Here is a 14,231-nt window from a genome sequence, read left to right as displayed (position 1 = left end):
CAATATGGAAAGGACAAATTGCTACTAACCACTCTCAGTCATGAGAGGAATGCTCCTTTGTGTGCAGATAGTAGATATGTGGGAGGTGGTAGGTAGCTGCAGAGACAAGTCACAGGAGATCTGTATCTGGACCGTATGGAGAGGATAATTTCAGTCTGTGAAGGTCTCAGTGAGACTCGTGGCATAGTTTGAGAGGGAAGGTATTGAGTCATGAGAGGAGTGGTCCTTTGTGACCAGACAGTGGGAATGTGGGGGTGATCTGGATTAGTGCAGGTACTTGATGATACCACAAACAGTTGCTCCTTCCTGGTTTCACATACCACCAAGAGAGTGGGACAAGTTGATATACTGAATTTGTGTAGTAAAGATTAAGTTTTGAAGTAAGTAAATAATTTCATTAAGTTGCTGCAAGATGATTCCTACTCTAAGTATAAATGCCTTCTGTTTCAGTGGTCTGGACAGTTCATCATGCTTCCAGTGTATATCCCTTCTAAAATCACTAGCTCGTGGTGGACGGACCATAGTATGCACAATCCATCAGCCGAGTGCTCGGCTCTTTGAAATGTTTGACCATCTGTATACATTGGCTGAGGGTCAGTGTGTTTACCAGGGTTCCACCCAGGAACTGGTGCCTTTCCTTGCAAATCTTGGTCTTGCATGTCCCAGCTACCACAACCCAGCATCATTTAGTAAGTTCAGTTTAGATGAAAATGAAATTTTTACATTTGTTCAGTATTTGTCAACAACATCATATAAGTCAAAGCCATAATTGATTAACTTGGTGTGTTGTTCAATTTTTTATTTGTTGATTTCATTGTTCTGTCTTGAGATACGACCAAATACTGTTACTTACTCATCCTATTAAAATGATGTGATATTTTGACCACAGCTAGTGTTATAGTTAGAAACTGTTCTGTCTTACCACTTATCTCTACTAAATATTCTGTTTCTGTGGTCTATGACTGGTTCAAGTTGTGTAAATTCCAGAGTATTTCACTGAGGCCATTCCTTAACACCTTAAGGTGGCTGATGCTGGTGACTATTGACAAGCAACAGCTGGTGCCCACACTGTGGAAGTTTAGTTATAGAGCCCACATTTGCAAGATGCACTTGTATGATGAGTTGGTACACAATGGGGTCAAGATGTGACTTTCCACATGTGTCAGGGTTCTAGTGCTGCTGCCAGATGTTGCTGTTCTGTGGAGTTTAACTAATATGGCTTTGCTATATGGGTTCCCCACTGTGCAGCAACAGGGCTATGATCAGAAACCCATGTTGTACTTGTAGTGATACCGGTAATAGAAAATTGAATGTTCCAGATAGTATTCATTGTCAAACATTCCTCCTCTCCACATGACGATGTTCATTGTTGTTCATGTATATTTGCTTCAGATATCCTGGTTTCATTACTTTTTTGCATAATGCTGAATTCTTTAACAACTAACATTGGTTAACTTTTAAAAATAAAAAGATCCAACAGTAATATATGGATAAATTTTCTCTATTTATTCACTTCAACAAACTCTTACTTCTGCTGCAATTAGCCACTGGTAACTAACTGCTTTGGGCCCACACTGACCTTTGTGCAGAAAAATAACATTTCATGATGATTAATACATTATTGACACTACACCTTTCTGAAATTATAATGAAAAATTATGTATTCACAAAAACTCAAGGAGAACAATAACTTTTAAAAAATGAGGAAAATGTTGGACACAGATTGTTTTGTTAAATAACGTATTTTTATACAGAATTTTGTAAAATATGGATTTTAAATAGTCACTTCCAAAAGATATAATTTTCTACTAAATTACTGAATTACCTTGAGTGGTAACATTTACATATGTTCCAACTGTAAAGTACTATTTTTTTGTGGAAAAAGTCACTTTGTCCATTATATTATATGTTAACAAACTGGTTTTATTATTGTGTGCTGAGTAATTTAATACAAAAAATAACTACATTGCATAACTTAAATATTATTCTTTTAAATTTAAGTATTTTGTTTTAAGTGAATATAAGCTTGTAAATATGTTGTTTCAAGTGATTGAGATCCATAATTTTGTTAATAACATGGCGTGTTTAACATCAGTACACATATAATCCTCAATAACTACTTTTGTTCACAGTAATTGAGGTGTCATGTGGAGAATATGGAGACAACATTCGCAAATTGGTGACAGCAATAAGGAATGGTAAAAATGACATTCGCAGTGGCACACCGTTCCCACCAATTGCAGGAGTGGATGAGAAATTAAATAATTCTAATGTTAACATCCTGGATAAATCAAAAAATCTGGAGAAAAGCAATGGACAAACACAGGAGTCCAATGGCGAACCAGCGACATCTGTTGCTGGGACCAATATTAACCTATTTCAACCATATATTGCAAATGACATAGCTAAGAATGGACACAGTAAGTATATTTGTAAACTGCACATTTTTTCAGTTGCTTGCCTTGATTTTTCTGACAACCATTTGTGAACCAGGTTGAATACTATCACAAGCCAATATTACAGCACTGGAAATCTTCTTGTGTCTCCTGTTCTTCCTTGGACATTCATAATTTTTAGTGGTATCCCTCACCATTGGTCCAGCAGAAATTATTGTGATATATGTATAGTAAAGTTGCAGTTCTCTTAAGATAAAAAGCTGATGAACATAGGAACCTTGGAAGGTAGCATCACAGAACACAGACTGAAGAAAAAGTGGCTCACATAGAGGCCATTAAAAAAAAAGATAGTTCTGTAAAAGGAAAGGAGGAGGAAAAAGAGCGCACAAGAGGAAATTAAGAAACAAACAGTGAGTGTTTAAGGAAGAGGGGTTGCTGGAGAGTGGAAAGCCTTCATGTAGATCCATGTAGAATGCTTGAACATAACTGCAGCATACATGACAAGGCTTTCTTTATAAAACTAGATTAGGAGATGCCAAGAACATACATGAGGCAGATCTTTCACCAGCATCATTCACAAATGTATAAACCATTGAGTAAGGGATTATAAGCAGGATATAAAGATTGGGAAGGCAGTGAAATACTGCTCAGAAGCAGTAGAGGATTATAAGCAGGATATAAAGATTTGGAAGGCAGTGAAATACTGCTCAGAAGCAGTAGAAAGTGTCTGGGAAGGATATTCTGCATTTAAGGGTATCTTGAAATGTGGGTTAATCTATAGGGGAAGATATATATGAGCTGTTGAGGTTTAGGGTGCTAATGTGTTAAAATGATGTTTCCTCTGACAATGGAAAGTCAAGATTAGAATATCAACAATATTATGAAAATGAAAGGTTGCTACTCAGTGTGTCATTTTTATGGTGAGTAGCAATCTGTCGTCTTCATAAAAGGTAATTCCTCTTTGTGGATGGGTAATAACACTACAAGAATCACCAGAAACATGAGAGTACATGGCAGGAGATTTGCTTATGTAACATATTGGGGATATTCATGCACCAGAGGGACATTTATTCTTGATGAAGTGGTTGTTGTGGAAGTGATGGGTTTAACAGGAACAGACATTTCCAGGGAACTGCCTAATTGGTAAGACAGCGTGAAATAGACTTAGAAAGTTGCTGGTCAAGTTAGTGCTAGGGAATGTTATAAATTTGTTTGTGAACCTGAACATCAAAGGACAAAAATTTTGTGAAAAGATGAAGATTCACTATGCCGATAGTAAAGAAGATAATAAATTTTTGATGAGCATTATGTTAGGAGAAATTGTGTTCAGTCATAACAAGATATGGCAGATATTGGTATACTGGGGGTTAGTGATGAGAAGTGTTGAAGACAGTAAATGTTACACCTAATGCAAGAATGTAGGCTGAACGTTCTACTCCATGAGACCAGAAATCATTTCAGTGGGAGCACAAGGTTAAAACTCCAGTGTGGTGCATCCTGGGTGGTTAGGTTTGTAATATATACAAGACAGACAATAAGTGGAGTCTAAGAAGTTATGAAGGGCAGGTGAAGGTGTCTGACAGCCAGTGAACCAATGAATGTACTCAACTATCACACTGGTGGAGTCTTTCATTGCAGGGAGAATGTTTAAGCTTGAATCAGATTTGACAGCTGATGTAATTGCATAGTAGGTAACTATATCATTAATATCACTGGATGTATTTAGAAAAAAAGGTAAGGTAGGCTGGAGGAAATAAATTCCTGGAAGGTTATCAATGGGTTATTAATTTGGAGTATCGATGGATCCTAAATGGGCAGAACTGGAACTGAACACTGCAAGCTTCAATTTGGGCATGTAAGAACTGATTGCCTCTACACTCAGGATTCCTGTTTTGTTGAGGCTTTCTCACCTTTACCCATACTACCCCTGTCATCACCATGTGATTCACCCAGTCATTTCATCCAAGAAATCTCCAAGGGTACACCCGTGAAGGCAGATGGAGATTTGAACTGCCATCCTCACAAATATGGATCCAATGTCATATTAATGCAACCCCTTGTTTGGTGGGGTGGGTGTAGTGGAAAAATATGGGTGTGAGGCTGGTGTGAAAATGGAAAAGTGGAATGGGAGTGGTAACAGGAGGGGGGGAATTTGATACAGGAATATGGAATACAAGAAATAAAAGAGATACATTTTATGAGGGATGATGGTGGTACAGGGGGGAAGGGAGGTGGTAGGTGTGCTACATAACTGGTGGTCTGCTTCATCCTTGGTTACAGTTTGTCAGTGGTCATTCATCTGGTAGATAGTATGTTCATGATCATACCCATTTGTAATGATGTACTGTGATTTCAGCAAATGTCGTATAAGGTGTGACTTCTTTCAGAGATTTTCTTACCTCTCATAGAGCAAGAAATGCCAGTGATAGGACTGGAATATGAGCTATTGGGGAGATGAATGGGACAGGTTTCACATCTTATTCTCCCACAAGTATATGGGACAGGGGATTGAGAGCTGGAAAGCCATTGGCAGGATGAAAGATATTGTGTAGGTTGTGTGGATTTTGAAAAACCACTTTGGAAAGGTGGAGCAGACTACTGAGTAGGATAGTCCTCAGTTCACAGATTAAAGACATGTGGTCAAAGTCCTGAAGGAGTATGTGTTTCAGTTTTTCGAGTGAGTGATGAGTGGACCACTACTTTGTGGCTTGTCATTAGATATGTGAGTAGTGGTAAGTTTTATGTCCATGACCACAAGGGGAAAATACTTACTGATTTGCCACCAGTGATGATGGACAACAGTTTATTAAATCAATAACATGGAACATGAGTAATAGAAAAATAAAGACTCCCTTCTAGTCAACAAGAAATAAGGTTACACTGTATCCACCAGTAAGGAGGTTCATACAGAGTCTATGTTTGGTCACTGAAGTGGGATTGTCTCACAGTATTCATAAGTGCTCGGTCCCACGGTGCAGTGATTGGTACTGAGCACAGTGCACCTGGTGACAGCCAAGTGTATTGGATGTAGGGCTGATGGTGTCTGGTGAGGCCACAGTCAGCAGGTGGGAGGCAGCTGTGTGGTGACGGCATAGCAGGTCGTGGAGTGTGCTGCAGGCAAAATCCTTCCTGGCTACAAATAACAGCATTGCTGGTTTAGCTGCTTGTGGAGATAGCTGATGTTGGATCTCACAGAATGAATCATGCTGGAACTTGAGGAATGATTGGCTGGCTGGGGCCGGGCAGCTGGTTAAATACATGCCTGGTGGAAGCATATATGAACAATTTCCAGGCAGCATGTGACAAGCCCATGTAATAGGTCCACGATTGTGGTGCTCCCTAGAATGACACTGGCAGTGTGGTGTTATGACTTTTTTTCCATTAGTTGGCAGATAAATATGCTTACGTTTATCGGCCGCAGACATGGAGTCTTGTGTGTTTGTTTTCCAGCGACTGAGTTGTGGTGAGACTGTTGCCAGAAGGCTGAATGTGGTGCACTAAGCCAATTTGCCGAGGGGTACTGCACTGGGATACTGCAGTAGGTGTCTGTGTGTTGTGATATAAGGCCATGGATATCTGTTTGTGGACATGAGACAGAGAGTACTTTCAGTCTGTGGATAGCTAGGTGAGACCTTCAGCATATTGGCAGAGGAGCTGCTTGTCACTGCCCATGTGGTAATACACAAGCAGACTGCATTGAAGGTCTTTTCTTATATATATATATATATATAGAACAGCCAGTTGAGCTCTTGATATTTGTTTCATAAGCCTAACTTTGAATTTTTTGTGGTAAGTCATTTCCAGATCTTTGACACAAGCAGTCCTTACTGTTCATTCACAATTAGAAATTGCATGACAAAGCCATAGACAGAGTAACATCTGCAAAATTGCTGGGGATCCACATTGATGAAAACTTGAATTCTAATGACCATGTAAAAAATTTGCACAGAAACTCAATTCAGCCTGATTGATTCACTTTGAAGATTTTCAGAGAAATGCTGACTTTCATAGTTACAATATCCAAAACAGCACAGCACTCCATACATAATGAACAAAAGAGCCGTATCAATGTTAAATCTTGCAGCAGACTGCCAGTCTACAACAGGAAGTAGGGAAATGAAAATAAATATAAATCAGACTTATAAAAAATTCTACCTGAACGATAGTTTTACTTGGTAGATGACTGTGATGGCCAAAAATATTTTTCTGATAATGTTTGTATTAAGCCAAAAACTAATATACTGTCTTTTGCCCCTTATTATTTTCATTATATTTGCATTTGCATTGTTGTGTATAAAAGGATTTGCTGGTTAGGGAAGTTAAAAGTAGAGGCATATGAATTTGTAATAACAGAAGCAATATGTATATTCATTTGTATTACTATGTATTGCATCACTTTGCGTGTATTGTTTAATGCATATTTTTATATGTTTCATTTTCTTGTAATGATTACACATAAAATTTTCATATCCATTTGGACAACATCCATACAATATTTATTGCCTATGGCTGGATAAATAAATATGTAAAATAAATAAAAATGTGGTATGTTTATTCAAGATTGACAGACATAATGGAGAAGTGAGGGGACTTAAAATTTCTTTCTGCATGTAAAACATTTCAATAATTCTTGAAACTAAATTTCTGTAAGGCCTAGAAACATATTTGCTATACAAATAGGACAAAATTATCCAGCAATCATAGATAAGTTATTAATTAGAAAAGGGAGACAGGGCAAAACACTGTTAGTAAGATGTGCCCAAATAACTACAAAAGACCAATTTAATACAGGAGGTCTTTCATTTGTGGGCCTTGCCCAGTTCAGTTGCTGCTCTTCCTTCAAGTAAATTAAATGCTAATAGAAGAAAGCCCAGGATGGAATAACAACAATAACATGAAAAGGACGGATTGCTACTCGCAGGAGAGATGTTGAATCACAGATAGGCACAACAAAAACACTGGTATACATTTTACCTTTCATCCAAAAGGCTGCCTCCTTCTCAAGTAGTGTGTGTGTGTGTTTTTTCTACTTCAGAAGAACAACTTTTGGCCAAAAGATAAAATGTATAACAGTCTTTTTGTTGTCTGCGACTGCAAGCTAACATAAATAGCTTTGGTTCGTATTCCTTCACATTAATAGGAGAGTTCTGTATATTTCTTCAGAACAAAAACAACATAAGATGAACTACCCAATGCTATAAATCTTGTACATGTTTGCTAATAAGATTTGTGAATAGATGAATACTTCAAGGTTGTTTTCCATATGTACAAAAATTAACAGGTCTCAGACTTACGAATGTATTACACTACTGGCCATTAAAATTGCTACACCAAGAAGAAATGCAGATGATACACGGGTATTAACACGTTCGCTGCGGTCGCCAGTGCGAGCCGCTAACGCGCGAGGCGGACGCTTGTAAGCGCACGTGCGCTGAGAGCTGAAATCATAGCCCTGCGAAACCTGTAAGTTTGTGGCGAATAAACTAGATGCCGCCAGCTGATTCGTTTGGAGTTCGTACGCTGGCTACCAGAGGCGCAGCGTTCCACTCAGTCAAAACAGTTCGGGGCTAGCTGCCAGGAGCGCTGCAATCACTTCTCTTTGCAGCCGCACGGCCTTCTATGATTTTTATTTCGAGGAAATAACTTTACATAGTTACCGACTTAGCTCGCCACTGTATCTTTTCATAATTCTTATGGATGAATAAAACTTTGTTCTGCAAGGGAAGTCAGCAGTTTCAAGTTATAATAAGATACTGCTGGAATTTATATTTCGTAATCCATACCTGGCTGAATACAAATTATGAACACGCCTAAATTTTGATCGCAAGACTAATGTCTAGTTTTGCGACAAATTCATGTTGTGCACGAACGTAATATTGGCAACGAATATAACGTCTGCGGAAGAGGTGCTAGATATAGAAATACAAGTACACTTTAGCTGCATGCCGATCATGTGATAAATGCTGCCTGCTGTCTGTCGCTTATAAGCGTTACATGCATTTATTGCTAACAATTCTAACAAAGCCCCTTATTTATTTATTGTATTGCTAACTGGACAGAAAATGCAATTCACACAAGTGACAAATCCACTCCATTGAAAAAGAATTAGTCGGAAAACACCAAAAGATTTATAAAACGAAGAAAAAGAAACAGGACTCGTCTGCAATGTGGTGCTATGGAAACCCAATCACAAATATATACATATTATAAAAATGACTGTATGTGTATGTATGTATGTATGTTCCACATCTCCTCCTACTGGACCGATTTCAACGAAACGTGGTACACATATTCCTATTATCGGAAAACTATCACTGTAGGGGTAAGAACCACATACGACACATACGTCAGGAGATATGACGTCATGAACAATGTAATTCGTCAAAAACGGCCGCATCATGTGACGATATTCCACATCTGCTCCTAAACTAGTACACCGATTTCAATCAAATTTGGTACAAATCTTCTCTAAGGTAATGAATCATTTGCTATGGTAGCAAAAACTACTTACGATATATAGTTCAGGAGATATGACGTCATAAACAATTCTGTTCTTGAATAACCGCAACATCAGGTTTGTGATTTCTATTTATTATGTCATTACTACTAAAGCTATTCGCGAAGAATTTTGCAGAGGATATGCATATATACCACTAAATGTAGCTTTGAAATTATATCATAGTATGACACGTAGTACAGGAGATATGACGTCAAAACTATGAAACGCACGAAAATCCGTCCCACTATGCATGTGGATGTAATGTATTACGTCTGTAATACCAACTCCATTCGCACCTCATTTTGCAGTTTCCTAATATTCTTCCCGGGGAACATGGAAAATTATATTCTTGTGGGACACATAGTACAGGAAATATTATGTCATGAAGATTGACCTGTGTGAAAACGGAACTGAGATGAATGGAAAATAGATAGCGATAGAACAGGAGGCGATGGACAGAGAGAGAAGAAGCAGATGGACTAAAATAAGACAGGAATGAATACACACCCGGGCAACGCCGGGCACTGCAGCTAGTAACAAATAAGTTTTCAAGGTGTAGAGGTGATGTTTTTATAGCAAACCACAAATAAGTCCACATACGGTACTGTACAGAAACATCATATTCTGAGCAACCAATGTAACTATATTTACATGGCTATCAAATAAAACAAACACTTTACAAATCAAACACAAACAGATCTTCCTCTGTAGATACGACGTCCCATTACATTATGGATGTGTAATTGTGCAGCAGTTCAAACAGAATCCAGGTTGGTTTGGACACGTTATACACACGTATGGTGTATCCGTACGCTTGCCCCGTGCCGCGCACGTTTTACATCGCTTCCGCATAACTTGCTTCGTCCCTTCCGTTGCGTCCCGCTTTTGCACAACATGTGTGTCTTTACATTTGTTACGCACACCTTTTGTAACGTCCATTGGTGGAAGTAGTCCCTTTATTATTTGTATTCTATAATCATACAAAGTCATATTATGCCCTGAGTATTTATTATATAGGTAATGTGCATTGAACATTAGCATGTCAACTACATGGAAGAATAGTTTCTTTGGCCAGCGGATTGTCTTTCGTTCACATAAATAATAAGACAACATCTGGTCCTGCCTATCGGTCCCAGACATACAACTATTATATCTGATAATTGGCAGTGGTTTCGCGACTATTTGCTGGCGTGCATTCTGCACACGTTCCATTGTATTGGGGTATTCTGTGGAAATATAGGAGACCTCTCGTCTATCCTTCCATTTGCCGATCATTACCCCGTCCGAATATCGTGCTATGGTGTCCCCTTTCCCCAGCTTGGCGCATACCACGTCTTTAGGGGTATTTTTCCTATTTACCCTTAGTGTCCCGGTGCAATGTGTTTTTGCATTCAACAGGGTTTTAGCTAAGGCAAAGCTGTTGTAAAAATTGTCCATGTAAATGTGATGGCCAACATTCACCTTCTCTTCTAACAAATGCAATACTATCTTTTCAGCATGCCCTTTTCCCCCCATATCACCACGCATCCCCGTGTACACAGCGCATTTATTGATGAAGCCGTCTGGGTTATTTAGCATGTACAATTTGATGCCATACTTATTTCTTTTGTTTTTTATGTATTGTCTAAATGACAATCGTCCCCTCCAAAGAATCATTGATTCATCTAAAGAGAGATCCCTACCTGGATAATACACATTACACATTTTGTTGTTGAAATAATTCAATATAGGGCGTATCTTATACAGTCGATCATTTGGTTTCGGTTCGCCTGACTCTGGATTTTTTGCAAAATGCAATGCGCGTAAGATAAGCAAATATCTGTCTCTGCTCATACTCATCGTTATTCCTTTATTTTCGAACAGCGGATCCCTCTTCCAGTAGTCTTGTAGTCGGGCACATTTGACATTACCCATATGTAATGAAATCCCCAGGAAGACAAGTATTTCTTCTATACTTACGGGTTTCCAATTACTAATTCTAGAGCCCTCTTGTGTATTTGCGCTCGCAAATATATTCCATGCGTTATCATTTGTTTCGTCAACTATGAGCTGCAGTATGTCATCTGTAACCAGTAGCCTAAAGAAATCCATTGGCGTATTGCCAGCAGGCTTCATCAGCAAACATTCTGCTTTCGTAAACGGGTGATACTGCATCCCATGTGGTTCTTCATGCCACGTAACACCTGGTTTGCTTACCTCTGCGAGCGCTGGTTCTTTATCGTCGGCGATTTCCTCATCATCGTCGCCCGTATCGTCCGATTCCGAACTGTCACGAAACATACTGGACAGTTCTGCTTCCACACTGTCATCACTGTGGTCTGTTTCTGCAGTCTCCAAATGCCAGTCACCCTCATCTGGTTCGTCCTCTCTGAACTCTACATCACTATCTTCTAACACACGTAGTAACTCATGGTCAGTATATTGGTCACTCTTCCTACACTTTTTCGCGTTCGAAGGCCCCGGTGTTGGTTCATTCGCCGCCATTGCAAACAATGCACAACACAGACGACAAAAAACGAAAACACACAACTGCAGACAGGAACACGTTACGTGATATGTCGTTGGTTACTTGAACTAACACGAGTGCACAGCCGAACAAACTAAACTGAGAACTCTGCTAGTGAACGCGCCGCTTATATGCGTCAGCCGCAGCGAACATGTTGACGGCATAGCGTAATGGTCAAGCGCATTGCTCACGAAACAGTCGACCTGGAATCAATCCCAGGTGCTTCCTAATTTTTTTCAATTGTTTTCATTCTTATTTTCCTTGGTTTCGTCAGATTTTTCAACTATTTACCGTAGAATTTAAATACATTCAAGTAGTATATTTATATAACTAGGCGAAAGTTTTAATGAAAATAAAGATTTTAAAGATTCTTGTGATTACGTGCGCTACTTTTTATTCATTACGACAGTAGAAGTTTTGCCATTTTTATGGTGACATATCATAGAAACATGTGAAACATATATGTTTCACTCTAGGCACATTTTATGAAGGCATTGTTTGAGCAGTTACATTTCTCTGCAACATGCTTCATTGGAAAGCACACTTAATTCAAGTTTTAAAACTAAGGTGTTTCCTCTAATAGTTTGGATGCAAACCAAGCGTACTAGATCATAGGGGTGTCCACAAGAGCACTGAATTGATGCAGCACGGTCGAATGTATTTTAATTGCATCTTCTCTTGATGATACCTCTCGCTGTTGTTGGAGTTATTCAGGGGCACTTTGTAATCTTTTAATTAGATTTTTGACTTGACGATAGAAATATACATCTACCGTAAATAACCGAACACTCTGAAGATACGAAGTAAAATAAAAATGAGAAAAAAAAAATCAGGATGGACCTGGGATTGATCCCAAGTCGCCTGTTTCGTGAGCAATGCGCTTGACCATTACTCTACGCCAATAACGACGAACAGAGCGCTAAATAGGGTATAGCCTCCTATAGTGCTATCGGAACAACTTTCGAGAGCATGTTCTCCTTTCCTATGGCCAACTCAGGCGAAATATTTCGGGCACGTTATGTGGAGTCCCACCTCTTTCTAGAAACAATTCGGACGAAATCGGCGTGTCCCAGTTGGCGACCTCCCCTAGTGAGAACTCAGCTAGCGAGCGCACCGCTTATAAGTGTTACCCGCACTGGCTTGCTGATCGCGGCAACGCTTATGAGCGTCAGCCGCTCTGGCGTGTTGATCGCGGAAACGCTTATGAGCGTCAGCCGCTCTGGCGTGTTGATCGCGGAAACGCTTATAAGCGTCAGCCGCAGCGAACGTGTTAATTGGACAAATATATTATACTAGAACTGACATGTGATTACATTTTCATGCAATTTTGGTGCATAGATCCTGAGAAATCAGTACCCAGAACAACCACCTCTGGCCGTAATAACGGCCTTGATACACCTGGGCACTGAGTCAAACAGAGCTTGGATGGCGTGTACAGGTACAGCTGCCCATGAGCTTCAACACAATACCGCAGTTCATCAAGAGTAGTGCCTGGCGTATTGTGACGAGCCAGTTGCTCGGCCACCATTGACCAGACGTTTTCAATTGGTGAGAGATGTGGAGAATGTGCTGGCCAGGGCAGTAGTCGAACATTTTCTGTATCCAGAAAGGCCTGTACAGGACCTGCAACATGTGGTCGTGCATTATCTTGCTGAAATGTAGGGTTTCACAGGGATCTAATGAAGGGTAGAGCCATGGGTCATGACACATCTGAAATGTAACGTCCACTGTTCAAAGTGCCGTCAATGTAAACAAGAGGTGACCAGGACGTGTAACCAATGGCACCCCATACCATCATGCCGGGTGATATGCCAGTATGGCGATGATGAATACAGTCTTCCAATGTGCGTTCACCGCAATGTTGCCAAACACGGATGCGACCATCATGATACTGTAAACAGAACCTGGATTCATCCGAAAAAATGACGTTTTGCCATTCGTGCACCCAGGTTCGTCATTGAGTAACCATCGCAGGCACTCCTCTCTGTGATGCAGCGTCAAGGGTAACCGCAGCCATGGTCTCCGAGCTGATAGTCTATGCTGCTGCAAATGTCGTCGAACTGTTCGTGCAGATGATGGTTGTCTTGCAAACATCCCCATCTGTTGACTCAGGGATCGAGACGTGGCTGCACGATCCGTTACAGCCATGCGGATAAGATGGCTGTCATCTTGACTGCTAGTGATACGAGGCCGTTGGGATCCAGCACGGCGTTCCGTATTACCCTCCTGAACCCACCGATTCCATATTCTGCTAACAGTCATTGAATCTCGACCAACGTGAGCAGCAATGTCGCGATATGATAAACCGCAATTGCGATAGGCTACAATCCAACCTTTATCAAAGTTGGAAATGTTATGGTATGCATTTCTCCTCCTTACACGAGAAATCACAACAACGTTTCACCAATCAATGCTGGTCAATTGCTGATTGTGTATGAGAAATCGATTGGAAACTTTGCTCATGTCAGGACTTTGTAGGTATCACCACTGGCGCTAACCTTGTGTGAATGCTTTGAGGTGGCGCAGTGGTTAGACATTGGACTCGCATTTGGGAGGACGACGGTTCATTCCCGCGTCCGGCCATCCTGATTTAGGTTTTCCGTGATTTCCCTAAATCGTTCCAGGCAAATGCTGGGATGGTTCCTTTGAAAGGGCGCGGCCGACTTCCTTCCCCGTCCTTCCCTAATCCAATAAGACCGATGGCATCTCTGTCTGGTCTCCTTCCCCAAACAACCCAACCCAATGCTCTGAAAAGCTGATCATTTGCGTATCACAGCATCTTCTTCCTGTCGGTTAAATTTTGAATCTGTAGCATGTCATCGTCGTGGTG

General features: G+C 40.2%; 1 protein-coding gene across 2 annotated transcripts in view; it reads left to right on the top strand.

Annotated features, from left to right (window-relative positions):
* Positions 1-14,231, top strand: part of LOC124619256 (ATP-binding cassette subfamily G member 4-like) — a 333,746-nt gene that overhangs the window by 307,376 nt on the left and 12,139 nt on the right. For both annotated transcript variants that reach the window (XM_047145521.1, XM_047145520.1), the window contains 2 exons: positions 451-689; positions 2,133-2,420. In XM_047145521.1, the coding sequence (XP_047001477.1) occupies positions 451-689; positions 2,133-2,420 (527 nt within the window). The remainder of the gene's footprint in view (positions 1-450; positions 690-2,132; positions 2,421-14,231) is intronic.

Source organism: Schistocerca americana, chromosome 6 (genome assembly GCF_021461395.2).
Source record: "Schistocerca americana isolate TAMUIC-IGC-003095 chromosome 6, iqSchAmer2.1, whole genome shotgun sequence".
In the NCBI taxonomy this organism is placed as follows: domain Eukaryota; kingdom Metazoa; phylum Arthropoda; class Insecta; order Orthoptera; family Acrididae; genus Schistocerca; species Schistocerca americana.
Note: the sequence above shows the minus strand (reverse complement) of the source record. Positions and strands in the feature narration are given on the sequence as shown.